The sequence below is a fragment of the Embiotoca jacksoni genome, unplaced genomic scaffold, assembly GCF_022577435.1.
Source record: "Embiotoca jacksoni isolate LCO1_2020_lvr unplaced genomic scaffold, fEmbJac1.0.p SCAF_44, whole genome shotgun sequence".
Taxonomy (NCBI): domain Eukaryota; kingdom Metazoa; phylum Chordata; class Actinopteri; family Embiotocidae; genus Embiotoca; species Embiotoca jacksoni.
Window position 1 is genome coordinate 1,330,878 of NW_027185397.1, and position 21,043 is coordinate 1,351,920.

The following is a 21,043-nucleotide window of genomic DNA, read 5'->3' on the forward strand; positions in this document are numbered from 1 at the left end:
CGAGCGGAAGCCGCGTTTGTTGTTCTTCCTTCTGTTTCCGAGACGTTCAGGGTCTGAACGGGTTCAACAGCCGCGTCTGTATGTCTCCACCAATTTCTTCTATAAATTGTCTTGTACCGCCCACGAATGAAGGTAACGTCAAGTCGGACTTTGTTGTGAATGCCACGGCCACACTGACCGGGTTGTTTTCGCGTTAAATGTAACGGCTCGGTCCGTCTCCGGTCGCGTCCACTCGTCTCCCCGTCAGTCCGCCGCGGTGAGACCGGGCGGCGTGCGCCCCGCTGCCGCTAGCCAAACAAATCCAGCGCCGTGCTTCGAGAGCGCTGCACTGTTGACCTGCTCGTACTTGGACTTGGCTGGTCTCCGTCATGTGTTTACCACGGGGACATGTCTCCATGCACGTCTCCAGGCGGGCTGCTCACCTCGTTGTCAGGTGTGACAGCTGGTGAGCGGGCCGAACCTCCCCGAACAGGCCCGTCCGCTCACCTTACGCGCTTGTCACTTTTGACATCACAGCTATGTTTGGACACTCGTGTCTCAGCTGTTGCTGCCATCGCTACCTTTTTATTTTTTAATTAAAAAACACTCCCACCTTTTAAAATTAAAGCTCTGAAAGAAACACAATGAGGATGTGACACAATATTTTCGGTGAGCTGTGACAACCTGTGAAGTCTGAAATATTAAAATGACCTCAGACGTGATCAGAGTCGCCGCTGCGGTTTCGTGCCTGTCTCCATATGGTTGTGATATGAATCGATGCCAGCAGGCCATATATCTGCCTGCAGCCGCTTACTTGTGACCCGGCAGTGTGTAAACAGGTTATGTAAGTCTTCTCCAAACTTGCTCCTCTCAGCCAATCTCATGGCGGCGGCCGGTGCACAATATCAGGCACCTACTTCTTCTCCTTCTCACACACTTCTTGTGTTAATATGCACGGTGTTCAGACAGTTATGAGCATTATTGTAGCCGGCGTTGGTCACATGCGGCACACAGGGTCATGCGGATTTCTGCTGACAGCAGTGGAGTTTAAATAACCTGCTGCAAGCTGCACAGACCTGCTTCTTAAAGAGAGGACTGACTGCATGGCTGCTAACAGCAGGTGTAGAGGAACTCCTCTACGACCTACGAGCAGGAAAATATCATTTTAAAGCCATTTCAATCAAACACTGAGGTGGCATCTGGTCTCATACAACGACATTAATACAATACAATGCCAAGTTTGTTAGTTATAGTGTCATAAATGTTGGAAATGCCTGAGAAGAAGCATAAATGTGCTCTTTTACAAAGACATGTTGAGTCAAAGCTAAAGTCAATATTTGACCAACATTTGCAAAATCTTAAGATAATCAAAGACTGTGAATTATGTCCAAACACGTGATGAACGACATTGGTGAGGACTTTATGGACTTTTTATGGTCCCTGCAGTTTTGAACCGGAGATGCTTTCTTAAAGGAATAGTATGAAAGAAAATGTGAACTTTTCTGTTCTGGGGGCTGAGGTCAAGTCCTGTAACGTGTTGGCAGCAAATGTGTTGTAATGTGTAATGTGTCCTCTAATTGGCGCTCTAGTTTGCGACTGGTAGGTGAGCAACTGTTGGATTAGAGATGTGCTTCCTGCTCTAAATAATCCACTTGTTTGGTCAAATAGAGAGACGGGAGACGTCTTTGCATGCAATCAGCGGCTCTGGCTTCAGATCAAATGTTTATTTTCTTGCCCTCCATAAAAATAAAAAAAAAGATTTCTCCTGCCTGGAAGATGAAACTATTTCCCTGCTGAACGTTGTCAATCTGAACCACCTCGGTGTTTCATCTCCCTTCATGGTTGCCAGTCGCCCTCCAGCTGCTTCCTCTGTGGTTCTTTGGTTTGGTTCTGTCTTGTTGAAGACTTTGTGTCACACTCAGCGTGGGAAATCACCTCCACCGGCATGCAGCTGGATGCTGTCTGAGGCCAATGACTCAAAAGTCACTTAAAAAGGTTGACTTTGTTTTGGTTTTGGTTTTGAAATATCTAAAAGGATGGGAAAATATTTAGCGGGTGGCCTGCAAATGTGGGAATCTTGTCGGTCACTGTTGCTTGGAGAATTAAAATGGACTCGGCTGGTCGCCGGTTGATGTTTCTACGGAGAGGAAACGTGGATCTGATTCTGTTTCTGAAAAGCTGACCACTTTTCAGTTGGATTTCATGTCTGTATGTGACTTAGAGTGTCGAATAAGGACACAAACCTTTTTGTTTATCTATTTCAAAATGGAATAAGTTAGTTAGTTGATTGTTCAAGTAATAGAGAAACAGACAATTAATCAGAAACTACTTTTCCATTGATTGGAGTAATTCATTAATCTCTATTATTATATAGATTATTTTTCATTTTCATTCATCTATATTTTGAAAACATGGCTGCCACTTTGACAATATTAATGACAAAATATTATTAATACAGAACCAGCAATTTTTTTTTAAATAATATTTTTTACTTTTTAATCTCTGTTACCTTTTTTCCTTAAATCTTTCAAAAATCATTATTATTATTATTATTATTTGTCCGTAAGGTTATGCTGCTATTTTTTATTGCAGATAGTTAAAGAGTATTTCTTTATTACTGAACTCAAACTCAAACCCCTGTGTTCTTCGTTTTCCAGATTAACAGGTATGCCAAAGGAAAAATATGATCCTCCAGATCCCCGCAGATGTTACACCATCATGTCGGCCGAGGACGCGGCGGTTGGGAAGAAGTCTTACTGGGCTGAGCTCGAGATATCTGGTCAGTGGAACCAACTCTCTCCGGGTCTGCGTCCATAAAAACATAAAAACTTGCAGAGTCCTCGATCACGGCGCTAAAAACCACAACTAGATGTTTTTTTGTAATGTTAGCGCATTCAGAAAAGTTGGATGAACAAACTGAACTTACAGCAGGCTGGATGAAAATATTCAAATTAATAAAAATTATTAAATCCAGGTCAGAGTCAAAATAGTCAAATGTGTGTGAATTATGTGACACATGAAGGCCTGAATACTGGCTCATCTGCTTTTCTGGGTAAAAATGATATTCTGATGCCAAAACTGAAATTAGTTCTTGTTTTGGTATAAAAACTGGAAAGATTTGTGGGAAACATATTTGCCACCAAACCAAAAATATCTCCATGGATATAATTTTGTTAATAGACATCCTGAATGCTGACAATCACACTTGATTGGAAGCGCAACGATGTGTTTTGCTGAGTTATTAAAATAAAATAAGATTGGAGTGATTTCCTTCTGAAGGCGGTCTGCTGCGTCTGTTGTTCACAGGGCGGGTGAGAAGTCTGAGCAGCTCCTTGTGGACTCTCACCCACCTGACGGCGCTGCACATCAACGACAACAACCTGACCCGCATCCCGCCGGACATCGCCAAGCTGCCCCACCTGGTCTACCTGAACCTGTCATCCAATAAGCTCCGCAGTCTGCCCGCCGAACTGGGCATCATGGTCTCTCTCAGGTGAGGGGAAACACCGGGGGGCCGGAGATACTTGTCAGGGTTTAAATCAGCGCACAGTGTGGTGAAAACATGGCCGACAGAATTTCCCAGAATGCCGAGCTGCATCACGGCAGCAGAAGAGAGAGTTTATCCCAGATACTCTCAATAGGATAGTTCATTATGGCAATAAAATGAGAGATGCGTTGAATATTCTGCAATGGGGCTGAAAGATGTAAAAAAAAAAGGACAGTATAGATTTGATCATTTTCCTTTGCAATTGGAATTTATGTTGTTGTAAAGTAAAAAAAAAACAGTAGAACCCAAAGACCTTAAGCTGCAATACCAGCGAGTGCCACTAGAGGTCAGCTCCAAAAAGCCTCTGGCTCCATAGACTCCCATTCAACTTCTCTCATCAAATCCAAAGTGAATAAAATGTGTCCATCAGTTATCTCGGTGTTGTTAGCTAAAGTCACTCCTTCTTATTAGTTTTCTGGAGGTCCATCTGAAAATAATCCCTCATTCATTAGAAAAGAAGATTCAAGAAGACCTGTTTTTGGGGGCGTGTCTGTTTGATTGACAGGCCTGTGGTGCAGTCAGGTTACAGCTATCGGTGGGCGGGACGTAGTATCGTCAGGTTTCCGATCAGATCGGTCAGATCCACCTCTGGCTCCTCCCCCAGCTCGTCCAAATATGGTCACTTCCTGCTCCAAACCGCTCCGAACTAGTAAAGATGGTGACGGACAGAATCTGAACTGGAGGATTCATAACATTCACAAACCAACAGGTGACGTCTCTGCTGGGTGCTGATTGGTTGAACCTTTCCTGTCATTTTATTTACCAAAAATAATTCAATATCTGTCAAATCTTCCTCACATGAATGATCCTTTAAATCCAATCATATCAACAATATGTGCAGTTTTTTTTTTAAATACAAAATTGTATTATTGCTGCTGGTTATAATAAGATGTTTAATTTAAACTGTAAATTGAGACTTTTAGAAGAAACCTGAAGCAAACAAACTCTGATTGTCATCAACTTATTCACTGACATGATCCCGCCTGCTCGAAGTTTACACGAAGAACTGAATCTTACTAATGACTTCACTTCACTTCACTTCAGAGGGTGTATTTCATCTTTAAAAGTGAATCATTCCTCAGATTCATTCAAAGGATTACATGACAAACAATCCCAAAACACAAAAGTGATCAAAAACCAGATGATAAATGACTTGAAACACTTGAGGATTATGAAACGCGTGGGTGAGCCCAGTTTATCCTGCCGAGTTCAGAACATCATTCAAGAACAAAAACAGAGATGACACGTTGAGACTGCAGGACCAAACTCACCTGACAACACCACACAATGTGGTGGAAGATGTGTTGACACCATTAGAAACACATCCACGACAAGTTCTCTGTTGGAGGATGTGTGTGACGTGTTTTCTTCTGCTTCCTGCAGGGAATTGCTTTTAAACAACAATCTTTTACGAGTTCTGCCCTATGAACTTGGGAGACTTTTCCAGTTACAAACCCTGGGGCTAAAAGGTCAGTCTCTCCTCCTGTTATTAACATTGTTTAGCATCAATAACTCAACTACATATCCCAAATAATATCTGACACTGCTTGTTTTGCAGGAAATCCTTTGTCCCAAGACATCCTCAATCTGTACCAGGAGCCCGACGGAACCAGGAAGCTTTTAAACTACATGCTCGACAATCTCGCAGGTAAATTCTTCTCTTTACCGGAGCTCATGCAAATTAAAGGGACAGCAGGTGTGCCGTTGTCTCATCCCTGCCCTGTTTCAGTGCACCCGGAGCAGCTCCCCCAAAGACCTTGGATCACTCTGAAAGAGCGAGACCAAATGAGCCCCACAGGTATGTTCACCACCTCAAACCTCCCGTTGTCTCCTTGTGTTCGTCTTTTTTCATTCTTAAAGCAGTTTTAATAATTCACATGACATCACATGATGACTTGTGTATGAAAGGTGTCGTTGGTAGGGACGAACCAGCAGCTGGTTGTTCCTCAGCTCTTAGGAACTCCACAGAGGTTTCCAGCTCTCAACTTTACTGTTTTTATTTTAGTCTCTTGTCAGCAGCTGCTCAACTTTTCAAATATGAACCTCTTCTAAAAAGCTGAAATCATAAATCAGGCCAGTCACTCCCCACTTTCTGAGATTGTATCAGAATTAAAGATAGAATAATTATCAATTCCAGATTAAATGTAGGATGAAGTTAGGTTAGGACATGGAAACAAATTGTTTCTGTAAATTACACCATCTTTACTTCCATTCAGATCCAGCTCCGAGACTAATTCTTCCAGTCACAAGGGATCATGAGTTGTCCCCGCTATGTTGTCAGGAGTTTACATCCGCCCTCCTGAAGTTAAAGCCGCCTGCAGTATCGTTAGATCTTTTTTGTTCGATCTGAATCACAACCCAACAGATTGGTAAACATGCCGATGCTTTGTTTAGTTCGCTGACATCACCTTACTGGATTTCTGGATCAGTAGTGTTTTCCTGCCACTTGCCGAGATGGAAGTCGTCCAGCGAATCGCAGCCTGAACGCTGGAGCCTGAAAACTAACGTGAGGAAGAGACAGAAACAGTGAATATCGTGTGTTTTAGGAGCGCTGAGGTTAGAGGGGGTCCACTTTCATTTGGTTGTTGTAGTCCGTCACAACCTGAGTTTTAAATTCATGAAGCACGTTGAAGCAGCTTTTATTTTGTTTTTTTAAAGTTAGGTTTTGTCCTTCTCTATCAGTGGTAAAAAAAAAAATTAAAAAAAGATTTAAAATGAAATCAGTTAATGAGAAGAAGAGAAAGTCGGTGTAAAAGTAAGAATCTGCCTGTTATGATGTCCCACAAGTGTTTTCAGATGTCCTGTTGGTCTGAATAAGAGATGTTGGGTTTACTTATGACACTAAGAGGACCAAATCACATCTCAGAGGCTGAAACCGGTCACGTGTTTGGTGTATTTGCTTAGAAATCTACTGAAACTATTATTTTATTATCAAAATAATATGTTGATTGAGGTCTACATAATGCTAACTTTAATATCTAGTCTTCTAAGTGTTTCCATTCTCATGGTGTTGGAAACCCCTCCCCTCCCCTGCAGCGGTGTTCACGGTCATGTGCTACAACGTGCTGTGTGACAAGTACGCCACGCGGCAGCTGTACGGCTACTGTCCGTCCTGGGCGCTGAACTGGGAGTACCGCAAGAAGGGCATCATGGAGGAAATCACCAACTGTGATGCTGACGTCATCAGCCTGCAGGTGACGCTCACGCTTCCTGACAGCTGACACAAAATCAGACAGTAAAAAAAGTCAAACTACATTTTTCACAACTCACAATTAAATATTTCTGATTGTAGTTTTTATTTATATTTGTTGCATTCCCTCTTTGCCTGAAGAAGAGAAAGTCTGGGATGAAAAAACATCTGACTTGTCGATGGAATAAATATGAATAAAGAAATAACAATAGGAGTAATTTTCATCTACTAATAGTCTGCATGTGAGTCGTTCAGGGAACATATGTAAATTGTAGCTACAGAAAATAACCAAAGTTACAATCTCTCTCTCTTTGCTCATTGGTCACATGCGGCTCCGCCCACCAACACCAGTAAATGTGCAGCCTGTTAACGTCGTCACTGTGAGCATGTTATCATCCTGATGTGAAGTGTGATGTTGTCAGAGCTGTCTACAGACACTCACATGTTAGTGCACTGAAATAGCTAGAAGATAATAGAAATTACTAGTGTAAAAAACCTTGCTGTTGGACCACACAGAATCTATACTTTACGTTTTAGAGGAAGAGAAAGGCGGCTCAGTTTCTATCGCAGAAGTGTTTGTAGCTTCCAGGTCTGAAAAATGGGAAAGAAAAGTGTCTTCAGCTGCAATACCAGCGAGTGCCACTAGAGGTCGGCTCCAAAAAGCCTCCGGCTCCGTAGACTCCCATTCAACTTCTCTCATCAAATCCAAAGTGAATAAAATGTGTCCATCAGTTATCTCGGTGTTGTTAGCTAAAGTCACTCCTTCTTATTAGTTTTCTGGAGGTCCATCTGAAAATAATCCCTCATTCATTAGAAAAGAAGATTCAAGAAGACCTGTTTTTGGGGGCGTGTCTGTTTGATTGACAGGCCTGTGGTGCAGTCAGGTTACAGCTATCGGTGGGCGGGACGTAGTATCGTCAGGTTTCCAATCAGATTGGTCAGATCCACCGCTGGCTCCTCCCCCAGCATGTCCAAATATGGTCACTTCCTGCTCCGAACTATCAAAGATGGTGACGGACAGAATCTGAACTGGAGGCTTCATAACGTTCACAAACCAACGATGACATCACTGATGGTTGATGACATCACTGGTGGTTGATGACGTCACTGATGGATGCTGCTTATTTTCAATTCAATTCAATTCAACTTTATTTATATAGCGCCAAATCACAACATAGGTTATTTCATGGCACTTAACACATTAAAGTCCTTACAGCAAGACTTTACAATATTATACAAAGAAACCCAACAATTCAACAATTCCCACATAAGCTAGGAGGGGAAAAAAAACTCCTCTTTAAGGGAGAAAAACCTCCATTTTCTATCAGGATCTGAAATAAAATATGAATTTAGTGTGCACTACTAAAATGTGCCGGCTTCTGATTGGCTGTGACATTATTTCTTCCATCGTTTTTGCGTTTGCTAACTTGTGACCATCTGCCATTCCCCTGACTTCTGAAGACCAAACAAGGGGAGTCTCTCAGAAGGAAGACGGTCCCTGCAGAGAAGGAGGCTGATGTATTGAACCACTGAGTCTCTCCAGTGCTTTAATCATTGGACCGTGTGCAGAGCTGCACGGTGTCTTAAACTGCTCCCGTCAATCCTGAGAATCCCGCTGTTCTGTTCTGCTCTCGACACCACAGAGTCTCTCAGCTGAAACACGTCCTCGGACTTCACTGATCAACTCTATTTCACCATTTACACTCCCGTGTCCTCTGTTTGTTCTCCACTGACTGAAGTTCAGAAAAATTAAGAAACTAACAAAGGAGTGTCAGGAATGAGTTAGAATCCATTTCTAAAGATGAGCTTCTCTTCTTTCTTAATATTAGATGGAGACAAACATGGACTGAGATGTCTTTAAAAAGGAGAGTTGGGGATTTTTCATGCGGTGCTGTTTGTTGGTCTGGTCTTTTCCAACAGAGGGTTTTGGTTTTCATGGAAAATCATCTTCAGGACGGAGCTCCTCAGACAACTCGTCTTAATCAGGATCTCTGGGGCTTTGAAACAGTTATTATTATTGTTATATCTGACTGATGATCACGTTTCAGACCTTCACATGTGTCCTCCGACCCTCTGAGGTGACCTTTCTTCTCCCTGTGTGTGCAGGAGGTGGAGACCCAGCAGTACTACGCCATGTTTCTGGAAACACTGAAGGAGCGCGGATACGACGGCTACTTCTGTCCAAAGTCTCGTGCCAAACTGGTTTCTGAACAGGAGAGGAAACACGTGGACGGCTGCGCGGTGTTCTTTAAGACCGAGAAGTCCGTTTGACAGCTTTTACTTTTCGTACTTTTCATACTCTACGGACGCTTCGCCTGCGAGTCCTCCTGGATATTTATGCTGCTTTGTTTTGCTGATGTTTCTGCAGGTTTACTTTGGTTCAGAAACACACAGTGGAGTTCAATCAGGTGGCCATGGCCAACTCGGAGGGGTCAGAGGTCATGCTCAACAGGGTGATGACCAAAGACAACATCGGGGTGGCCGTTCTGCTGGAGGTCAACAAGGACATGTTCTCTGGTGGTAAGAACAGACGTCTCCCACAGTGCAGCAGTGTGCTCCGACTCCGGGGCAGTAAATCAGTGATTTATTATGTTATGATTAATCTGTCCGTGATTAATATCAACTCATTGTTTATTATATAACGTATTGTAAACGAGTGAAAATGGTCCGTCACCAAGTTCACAGAGCTGAAGGTGACGTCCTCAGCTGATTAATCACTTCAATCTTTAATCTTTTGTTGAACAATTAATCAACTCGTACTTTCAGCACAATTATATAATTATAATATTTATGTGAATTGACTGCAACACCTTTGTAACTTTAAGTTGAGCAGTTATGCAGCACAGCATTAGTACTACTGTCCGCTATTAATAACTCAATAACACTGCAGTCAGACAGGAAAGGTTCATCTGCAGTAAGGTTTGTTTACCACAAGGTGTCACTAGTGATTTTAATTAGAAGTCACCAAAGTTCAATAAATGTTTTTCAATGATGTGTAATGAGATGAAAGAGGTCATCTGTGAATAAGTCTGCAGATGATGTCCTCATCCTGTTTCATATGTAAAATAAAATAAATAAAAGTTAAAAAATATGAGGTAATCATTATTAAATGACATCATTAAGCGATGAATGAGTGACCATCAGGGAAGTCCTCTTGCGTAATGCACACGTACCGTAAAACTTCTCCATTTGTAGTCGATTTATTTCTGGTTCCTTCATCCTAATTATTATTTGTCTTGGCACTTTTGAGTTTCTGAAGTTGCATCACAGCTCCGTGGTTTTCTGTAACCAAAGAAACCAAAATAAAACCCTGATGAGGATTTCTTTGGGGTTTTTCAGTCACATCCGGTTTTCTTGTATCACAAATGCCTTTTTGAGTTCCTTCTCTTTCATGAGTGTTTTTTTTTTATCATTGATTTCATTCAGTTCCCTTTTGTTTCTCTTCTTCATCGGCTGCACCTCCGTGTAATAATCTAGGTCTCCTCTGTTTTCAGGCATGAAGCCGCCTCAGGAGAGGCAGCTGATCCTGGTGGCCAACGCCCACATGCACTGGGACCCCGAGTACTCGGACGTCAAGCTGATCCAGACCATGATGTTCCTGTCGGAGCTGAAGAGCATCGCTGAGAGAGCGTCGGGCTCCGTGGCGACGGGCTCGCCGACGTCTGACCCGTCCTCCATCCCCATCGTCCTGTGTGCTGACCTCAACTCGCTGCCTGACTCCGGTAGGACGGTCTCGCTCGTCAGGAACCTCTGATATCAGCTCAGTCTCTTGGACCTCCTCAAGAGCTGCTGCGGTTCAGTTTGTATGTTGTTGTCGGCCCGGGACACGCTGGCAGCGTGGCGGTACCTCAGACACACGGCTCAGCTGCGGTTTGCTTGCACGTGGACACACACCATCACACACACACACACACACACACCATCACACACACACACACACCATCACACACACACACACACACACACCATCACACCATCACACCATCACACACACACACACACACACGCACACACACACACACACACACCATAACCCCATCTCACACACACGCACCATCACCCACAGACACACACACACCATCACACACACACACACACACACACACACACACACACACACACACACACACACACACACACCATCACACGCACACTGACACACACACACCATCACACACACACACACACACACACACACACACACACCATCACACACACACACACACACGCACACACACACACACACACACACGCACCATCACACACACACACACACCATCACACACACACACACACACACACCATCACACACACACACACACCATCACACACACACACACACACACACACACACGCACACACACACACACACCATAACACCATCTCACACACACGCACCATCACCCACAGACACACACACACCATCACACACACACACACACACACACACACACACACACACACACACACACACACACACACGCACACTGACACACACACACACTGAGACACACACACACCATCACACACACACACACACACACACACACACACCATCACACACACACACACACACACACACTGAGACACACACACCATCACACACACCATCACACCATCACACACACACACACACACACACACACACACACACACACACACACACACACACGCACACACACACACACACACACACACCATAACACCATCTCACACACACGCACCATCACCCACAGACACACACACACCATCACACACACACACACACACACACACACACACACACACACACACACACACACACACATCACACGCACACTGACACACACACTGAGACACACACACACCATCACACACACACACACACACACACACTGAGACACACACACACCATCACACACACACACACACACACCATCACACACACACACACACACACACACACACTGAGACACACACACACACCATCACACACACACACACACACACCATCACACGCACACTGACACACACACTGAGACACACACACACACACCATCACACACACACACACTGAGACACACACACACACCATCACACACACACACACACACACACACACACACACCATCACACGCACACTGACACACACACTGAGACACACGCACACTGACACACACACTGAGACACACACACTGAGACACACACACACACCATCTCACACACACACACACACCATCACACACACTGACACACACTGACACAGAGGAGCGATACGGAGCGAGGAGGGAGGAGAAACCTGGTGGAGAGTCTACATGATATATTTAGAGCCCACACTGTTTCTGCTGTGATTAAACAGTAGAAATGTGATCACAGATTGTTTCCCTGGATATTTTAGCAGGGAACCGCACGTGAAAAATAGGCGTCGGGTCTATTTTATAAATGACGCGAGGCAGTATGTCTGCTGTCATTCATTAAAATGGACGGTGAAATGAAATGACGCCACGCAGCCAGCTTGTTCAAGGTCTCAGGGTGTCACTCTTGGATAAATTGGTATCCAATATAATGAAACGTATCTACTCTTCGGTCTCCTCTGTACACTCATGGACTCCGGCTCTTCTTTCAGCCAGTAGATGGCGCAGTCGGAAACTATATCGGTGCCTCGATCACCAAGAAAACACACGCATCGGATCTTTGGGGCTTATTTGGGTTTTCCAGAGGTTCTTCGTTAACGTGGTGCACCTTTATAGTAAATATGCAACAGTAGGTGTTTTCATCTCAAACCGTTCAGTTCATTATGAAATATTTCTGGTTCAGTCCATCCTGTAACACATTACTGCTCAGAAATCTGCTTCTGGAACAAAAAGTCAAGAGTGCAAATCTTGTCTGTGCACCAAATGTTGTCACGGCCCGACTTCACAGTGAGGTTTTGTTCCAGGTGTGGTGGAATACCTGAGCAACGGAGGAGTGGCCGAGAACCACAAGGACTTCAAGGAGCTGCGCTACAACGAATGTCTGACCAACTTCAGCTGCAACGGCAAGAACGGCAACTCGGACGGGAGCATCACACACAGCTTCCAGCTGAAGAGCGCATACGACAGCAACCTGATGCCTTACACCAACTACACGTACGACTTCAAGGTACAAACCTCCTGCTGGAAGGATTTTTGAATGTATTTTTATACGGTTTAGATTTTTGAATGTATTTTTATTTCAGTTACAAGCTGCCAGTGTTTTACATTTATTTCTGCAAGGCAGGAAACCTACAAATAAATTATGGAATTTCCCGACTTGAGCAAGTTTCAAAAGTGTGCTAATAGATTTTTACATTGCAGAGGAGTGAATGGAAATCAGTGAATGCCTCAAACAATTCAAAAAATACATACAAATTTCTAAAACAGCCCAACTAGTAATCATGAAAAGAAGGTGATTTTTTTTTTAATCATCACAAACATGTTTTTAAAGAGGATTTATGGGCTTGAAGTGAAGTTTAAAGGTTCACTGCTTTTGTAAACAAACAAATTCACTGTACCATGAATAGAAAACAAGCGTGTTGCAAATAAAGATGAGTCAGCTTTAAAATCCCCAATAATAATAAGTTTAATCATTGTTCTCAATGTGTTCAGAAGTTCATCCTCAGACTGTAGAGACCCATGAGGTGTATTTTATTTATGATTGTGAATTTCCAATATCATGATACAGAGTTTTGTTCACACCAGCCAGTTACTCCTATAAATTACTGGAGCTGTGCACACTTCTGCACAAAAACATGAACTGCTTCGATAGTTAATGATGAAATGAATCAGGCTGATTAGTGTTCATACGTCCACCAGGTGACTCTGTGGGCCCGTTACACACATCTTTATCTTCTTTACTTTGGCTTCACAACAAGTTCAGGATCCAGTTTGAGGTTCTTGTCCTCACATATGGAGTCCTGCACGGTCGAGCACTTCTTCTTATCCGAGGTTGGTTCTCGGTGGCAGGAGGACGTTCCTCTCCCTTGCAACGTCTCCCAGCTCCTCCTGGGAGACGCTTGTGCGTTGCGTTCCCTGGTCAGATGACATATATAATCCATGCAGCGTGTTCTTGGTCTCCAACTAGTTGAAAATGCTCAGAAAAGCTCCACTGGAAGGTCCCAGAAAGCTTCTTCATCAGTAGCGAGGGGAGGACGGGAGTGGGACGGTGGCGAGGGGAGGATGAGAGTAGGACGGTGGCGAGGGGAGGACGAGAGTGGGACGGTGGCGAGGGGAGGATGGGAGTGGGACGGTGGCGAGGGGAGGATGAGAGTAGGACGGTGGCGAGGGGAGGACGAGAGTGGGACGGTGGCGAGGGGAGGGGAGGACGAGAGTAGGACGGTGGTGAGGGGAGGACGAGAGTGGGACGGTGGCGAGGGGAAGACGAGAGTGGGACAGTGGCGAGGGGAGGACGAGAGTAGGACGGTGGCGAGGGGAGGACGAGAGTGGGACAGTGGTGATGGGAGGACGAGAGTAGGACGGTGGTGAGGGGAGGAGGAGAGTAGGACGGTGGCGAGGGGAGGATGGCGGCGAGGGGAGGACGAAAGTGGGACGGTGGCGAGGGGAGGACGAGAGTAGGACGGTGGCGAGGGCAAGAGTAGGACGGTGGCGAGGGGAGGACGAGAGTGGGACGGTGGCGAGGGGAGGACGAGTAGGACGGTGAGGATTGACTGCTCTTGTCCAGCTCGGTCTTCTTACATTCTGGATGTGTTCAAACAAAGTTGTGCGACGGACGGTTTTATCAAAAAGGAAAACCTTTGTTCCGTCCCGTCAGAAGAGAAACTCGATAACTGAAGTGTGGACACTAAACATGAAGCTGCTGCCAGCTCGCTCAGGTTCGCACCAAGGAGACGCTGCTCTCTAATAAACATCTTTTATATCCTCTCTGTTTAATTTGTACAAAGATGCTGTTTAAAAAAAAAAGTGCCAAAACGTCAAATCACTGTTTTGTTGTTGATTATTGCTGGTGTATTTTTATACTTTCAGGCAGTGCTAAGCCACCTGGTACCTCAAGTTTCAAGTCTTTATGCTAAGATAAGATAATAATTTAAAGTGGCATCCGTCTTATGACATCATCAGTGTGAGACCAACATGTCAAACTTTGCAGTTGCCGTTGAAAAGTTTGTATTTTTATGTCAAATGGAAAAAAAGGAAAACCTGATCTGATGACAAAGCTCGATGACGATGACGATGATGATGATGATGGACAGGCCTCCATCCCAACCCTGAACATATTAAAGCCGGCGTCCCGTTCTGTCTCCGTGTCTGCAGGGTGTGATCGACTACATCTTCTTCTCCAAGACCCACATGAGCGTCCTGGGCCTGATGGGCCCGCTGGACAGCCAGTGGCTGGTGGACAACAACATCACCGGCTGCCCCCACCCGCACATCCCCTCGGACCACTTCTCCCTGCTGGCCCAGCTGGAGCTGCAGCCCCCCCCCGCCTCACCCGCTCAACCCCCTCAACGGGCTGCACCTGCCGGTCCACAGGTAGTGCAGCCTGAGAGAGAGAGAGAGAGCCCCGCCTCCCCCTCTGACCCCGCCTCCCCACCTTTTAAACACTGTCCCCCCACACCCCTCCCACCCCCACCCCTCCTCCTCCTCCAGCTTTATACAGGACGCTGTACAGTTTACCGATCATGTTAAAGCTCAGACCCCTCTAACCCTCCGACACACCTCCCCACAAGGAGTGAAGTATTCGCCCCGTTTGTTGCTCCTGTTTGTGTTTTTGCACGTTGTATATTTCTTTTTTTTTCTCCTGTTGAAAAAGGCTTGATACCAAATGTAGGCTGGGGACGACGTGGTCACCTCCCGGTCTGACTAGTTTGTTTGCCTTCGACGTGATCACGGCCGCTCCTCCGACAAACAAACCGACACTGTTCGACGTTCTCGGATGAATCCGCCTCACAGATCGAGCCCACGTTTCTTTTGGCTGTGACATCATCGTTTTAGAGTTCAGACCCGCCGTGATATTAATGCTGCACCGCAACACGCACGTTGTGTTAAAGTCACAGTCCGCAGAACCCGAACCTGCTTTCAATCCCAAAAATGAACCGCCGGGTGTTTTAATTAAAGGAGTGACACTACAAAACAACTGAATCCAAGTTCTGACTGTTAGAGGAGGAGGTGAGACGTTTGTTTACATCAGTGGCTTTTTGTAAACACGTCCAGATGTTTTAAATTCTGATCAGCTGACAAATCATTTTAATTTTCATATACGTGAGGAGGCAGTTTTTATGGTGAAGAAGTTCAGACTGGGTGTTTTAAAAGTAATGAGTAGAATAATCTCATGTCACCGCTGGGCTCTCTCTGTTCTCATACCAGCACTGGTTCTGATATTGATAGTGCATTATTTTGGGGGGCTTCCAGATGCTTTGTGTACTTCCCGTGTCCTTCCCGTGTCCTTCCCGTGTTCCCGTCTATTTCTGGATCATATTTCCACACCGTTTGGGATAATGCTGCCTGATCTCATTGTTAAAGAACCTGTCAGCTGACATCGTTCTTGCCAGATTAGCAAATCTCAGCCTGAAAGCCACCTAACAGCTGCTGCATTCATACGGGTCTTTTGTAACTGCTCGATATTTACTTCCGTGTTCACTCGGGCCGATTCGCGCTCGCTGGAGTTCAACAGGTGTAACTTGTGAGTTTCCTGCAGCCCTGTGAAGCAGAAATAAAACCATCAGTTCGGGCCGAATGAAATCCAACATTTCTCTGAGCGCTGCGATTATAAATCTATTTTTCATGACAGTCACAAACACTTCACGCTTTACGCTTTTAACGTTGTGCTTTTGAACACCACCGGTCTTAAGAGAGAATCGTCCCGTCTCCCATCACCTGACTGGCCAAAGAATCTGATCACATGATTAAGATCCTGTTTATTTATTGGTGCCAGAAAAACCAAGAACGAGTTCCTGATTTCTGCCCAGAAGCTGAATGTATCTTCCAACGGCTCGCTATGAGATTGGGCCGTCGGAGCCCATTTAACGCCAGATTCCTGTGGACTCTGAACGTTGTGTGTTTGTGTCAGATGATTAGGACTGATAGCCCTTCATGTAAGTTGTACCTCAGGGCTATGCTATGCATCCAGCAGTACCTCTCACACTACAGACTCTCAGAGTCGCGTCGTACGAGCAAAACCAAACAGGAAGCTACTCTTCTGAAAACCCTCTATAAGCACAGGTAACGTATGTACGTCCATACATACATACATGTTGTCGTCGTGGCAGTCACACGTCTTTGTGCATTTTTGATAAAACTACTGATGCACTTTTGCTCCGTTCCCAAACATGGTAACCTGGTGAATTCTAACCTTTTGTCAAATGGAGGTTTAGTTTAGACTTTAGAGGAACAAATAGTTTCATGTTGCTGCAGCGTTTGTCAGAAAGTTTCCACTTCCGGGGTCGGACCGGGTCACACCAGAACCAAGACAGTCCTGCGATGAGTTCTCGGTACCAATACAAAACCCTTTATTTCATGTTATGAGATAATCAAAAGAAAAAATGGAGAAAATAAAGATGTTTTGTAGAAAACTTTTATTTGTCCTTCTCACATGTTTAATGTTGTTTAAACCGGCAGCTCACGCAGTCAGATGAACAGGAACCATCTTTCTCTTACTGCGGTGACAGCTGTCAATCAAACGCTCAGAAGAGGATTTCACTCTTTCACTGAGCTGCAACAGTTTTAAACCGTTTTAAACTATTTTAAACCGTTTTAAACGGTTTTAAATGGTTTTAAACAATTTTAAATAGTTTTAAACAGTTTTAAACCGTTTTAAACAGTTTTAAATAGTTTTAAACCGTTTTAAAACCATTTTAAATAGTTTTAAATAGTTTTAAACAGTTTTAAATAGTTTTAAACCATTTTAAACAGTGAGGAGCAGGAAAGTTGGGAACCGCTGGTCTCACCTGGCAGAAATAAAAAACCTCATTTGACTTCGATCAGGAACAAACTGATTTTATGTTTATGAAAAAGATCTGATCAGACATTAGCTGCCAGCTTGACATCTGACCTTTCGCACACATTTGGTGCGACGGCGGTGTCGGAGTGTGAAGTCCGGTCCGATCTGGGTGACGTGCTGCTCTCGCTGCAGCGCCGACGAAACTGACTGTTTGAGATTGAATTAGTTGAATTATTCAAAGAATTTGCTGTGTTGGGTGTTTAAACGAAGCCATAGTTTGGGGATACGTGGTGTCGGCCCAGCGCGGCGCCCCGTAGCCTCAGCTTTAACACGACCCGGTCCGACCCGGTCCGACCCGGTCCGGCCGTATCACCGCTGCTTCTGTTGCACATGATTTAACGCTCACGAACACACCTGGACTCTCCTGCTGGAGTCGATCTCTCACGGGCATGTTGAGGCCGATACTTCACTCCTGAACTAACCTCACAGGGTTTTCTGGTTTTGTATAACAGCTGTACATAAATGAAACTGTCTCCGATGACGGGGTGTCTTTCACATCTGTGACGGGACTGTGTCCTTCTGATAAAGGGGCAACATGTTTTCTCTGAAATCAAAGATGTACTTTGTGTTGTACTTTATTTTCTGCCTGGTGTGTGAACTCCACCTCCACCTGTCCGACGCTCTCGTGGAGACCGAACGTCTCTGTCCAACGTTGTTTTTGAACTGCGGCCATTTTGTGTCTCTTGACAGTCTTTCAATTGGTACTTTGTACAATTCAGTATTACCGAGTTTTTGAGAGAAAAGATAAATGTTTCAGGCTGAAAAGCAGTTTGTCTCGATGGCTTTAATTTCTCAGCGTCATCTCGGAGCTCTTCGTGCTCCATCAAATTCATTTCTTTCTATTTAATGTTTTCCTTTCTGAGTTTTACAAAAACAGATTTGCAGACAGCTTTCACATCTCTCTTCACTCATCGTACGATGTCCTCAGTAATGTCCGACTATCGTTACCTGTGAGCAGCTGACTTCTTCATTTTGTCTCGTATACTTTTTTACAAACAATGTGCCTAGTTTGTACAATTTCTCCAACAGCAGCACTGCCCATGAGACCAAGATGCTCAGAGATTAACCCAACGCCATCATCCATCCATCCATCATCCATCCATCATCCATCCATCATCCATCCATCATCCATCCATCATCCATCCATCCATCAATCATCCATCAATCATCCATCCATCATCCATCCATCCATCATCCATCCATCATCCATCCATCATCCATCCATCATCCATCCATCATCCATCCATCCATCAATCATCCATCAATCATCCATCCATCATCCATCCATCCATCATCCATCCATCATCCATCAATCATTCATCCATCATCCATCCATCATCCATCAATCATCCATCCATCATCATCCATCCATCCATCCATCATCCCTCCATCATCCATCAATCATCCATCCATCCATCATCCATCATCCCTCCATCATCCATCAATCATCCCTCCATCCATCCATCCATCCATCCATCATCCCTCCATCATCCATCATCCCTCCATCATCATCCCTAATCAACTACTGTTTTGTCGTGACATCACGAATGACTCGTCCTCAGTTTCTCTCCACCAGACGTCTTTAAGTGAACACTCTCACGTGTTTGTGGTTTCCATCGTGAGTTATTTTGCAAGAGAAAGATGATCGAAACCGTCACATGCAATTTCTGAATGTAAAAATGCTCTTGTTCAACATCTGATCGTGGATAATTTATTATTTTCTTTTTGTCTTCCTCTGTTAATTCAGGTTGATTTGACATCAGTGTGGTGGCTACATTTGGTCATCGGTCTCTGGTGGCCAATAAAATGCTCACATGCAATGTTCACTGGGGAAAATGAGCCTTTTCTGATAAAGCATTTAGCATTTGGACAAAGGACTTGTTGTCATTAATTGACTGGAACATGTTGATCGCTGCATCTAAACGGGTAAACACGAACCTAAAGGATGCTCCATGAATGTTTTCTTCCTCGTACAATCCAGTTCCAACACTACAAACATCAGGCTAGTAAAAATTCAATTCAGCACAATTCGAACTTAGTTAAAAAAAAAATGCAGTGAATATTTTGATAAAATCTCGTCTGTTTTTGCTCATTTACTATACTGACCGTAGTTTAATTCTCTAGATCAAATGAGGCCATTTTCAAAGAAGGGAAAAAGGAGAAAGTCGTCAATTTCAGTGTCCAAACAGTTTAAGATCTTTTCCCCTTCAGCTTGAAAACAACTTTTCTGTCTTGTCTGCAAAATTACTACTTTGCAAAATATGGCACGTGTCAATTCAAAGACTGATGAGAAAAAGAAATGAAAACTTCTGTAAACAGAATTGATTTGCTCAGAGAACGAAGCGTTTTAAAGTTCGTTTTATTAACGTGGAGTAACTGAAGGAGAACTGGGTGCAGATCTTTCGTCACCAGCAGTCACCAACGAAGGTGCTACATTATTCCTCTCAAGAGGATTTTAAAGAAAAGCATTTCCACCTGCTGTTTGTAACAGTGACGTCATATTTCTGCCACCAGACTCCAGACTTGTTCTTCACCACGCCGGTTCTCCGTCCGCCAGCGTGTGAAGAGCCGCTAACGTCAGACAACACAGCGTTTGTGTTGTGGAAGCCGAAGTGTTGCGTCACGTTTGCCAATAACATGTTTATAACAATAAAAGGTGCAAAACTGCAGCGACACGAGAGACTGTTGAGGTTCCTCTGACGTTAGTGTCGACGTGTTCCTCTGACAGTGAAGGAAAATGATAATACAGATCTGTCCTTTGTAGAAGTTCTGTTCACTCACCGAACAATCAGCCGTTGCCTTCGGTGTCTCAGGACCTGAGTGGGAAAACAAACGAACAGAAATAAATGAAAATATTCAGTGGAAGACACTAAAGACATTGTTAGTTTATTTTTTTATAAAAAGTTTTAATACGTTCTGCAAAACTGGACGACTAAAAACAAGAATGGCTCCACAGGACCTTTCAGCACTGTTGGATGAAGAACTACTTTAATCTGAACTCAATTTCAGACAACAAATACAAACAATTCACTTATTTCTGCACTTTTCTCAAAGGGGAACACAAAGTTCATTGATGTAAATCCTGTTTTTTGCCATCAGCTGTTTATAAACTGGATGTGAGGAATCTGGAGCAGGCAGACATTTCGAGAGCAGTGACCTGTTATTATTATCTTCACAGAAGTGAGATCAAAATCATTATTGGAGCTTTACCAAAGTTAAAAAGACTTTCTTGGATATAGTAGATATTATTTAATAATATTAGCTGTCATCTGAAAAGCTAAATTTGTTGTACTTGATGTTTTCATCTGAAAAAGTGATTTAGTTTCTCTCTTCGGGGACCTCACGGGCTCCTGGGGGCCCCGTGGTAACCATGGTAA

The 21,043-nt window shown here is 44.2% G+C and overlaps 1 protein-coding gene across 2 annotated transcripts; it reads left to right on the forward strand.

Moving 5' to 3' along the window:
* The first annotated feature begins 31 nt into the window (after positions 1–31).
* On the forward strand, positions 32–19,972 carry cnot6l (CCR4-NOT transcription complex, subunit 6-like). Of its 2 annotated transcripts, XM_069169398.1 has the most exons (13): positions 33–132; positions 2,637–2,758; positions 3,286–3,472; positions 4,910–4,995; positions 5,085–5,174; positions 5,256–5,324; positions 6,563–6,720; positions 8,823–8,977; positions 9,085–9,236; positions 10,211–10,438; positions 12,634–12,836; positions 14,981–15,199; positions 18,696–19,972. In XM_069169398.1, exons 2-13 carry the CDS (start codon positions 2,647–2,649, stop codon positions 18,708–18,710), a joined length of 1,674 nt encoding a protein of 557 aa, XP_069025499.1. In that variant the 5' UTR covers positions 33–132; positions 2,637–2,646; the 3' UTR covers positions 18,711–19,972. The 2 variants fall into 2 exon arrangements, with proteins under 2 accessions (XP_069025498.1, XP_069025499.1); XM_069169397.1 differs by having other exon boundaries at positions 32–132; positions 5,085–5,324.
* The last annotated feature ends 1,071 nt before the right edge of the window (positions 19,973–21,043 follow it).

What these genes read in the sequence shown, in the direction of transcription:
- cnot6l (XM_069169397.1), top strand. Translation starts at nt 2,647, where the DNA reads ATGCCAAAGGAAAAATATGATCCTCCAGATCCCCGCAGATGTTACACC. An exon ending in GGCATCATGGTCTCTCTCAG is followed by an intron (nt 3,473 to 4,909) that starts GTGAGGGGAAAC and finishes TGCTTCCTGCAG; the next exon opens with GGAATTGCTTTTAAACAACA. An exon ending in ACAAACCCTGGGGCTAAAAG is followed by an intron (nt 4,996 to 5,084) that starts GTCAGTCTCTCC and finishes CTTGTTTTGCAG; the next exon opens with GAAATCCTTTGTCCCAAGAC.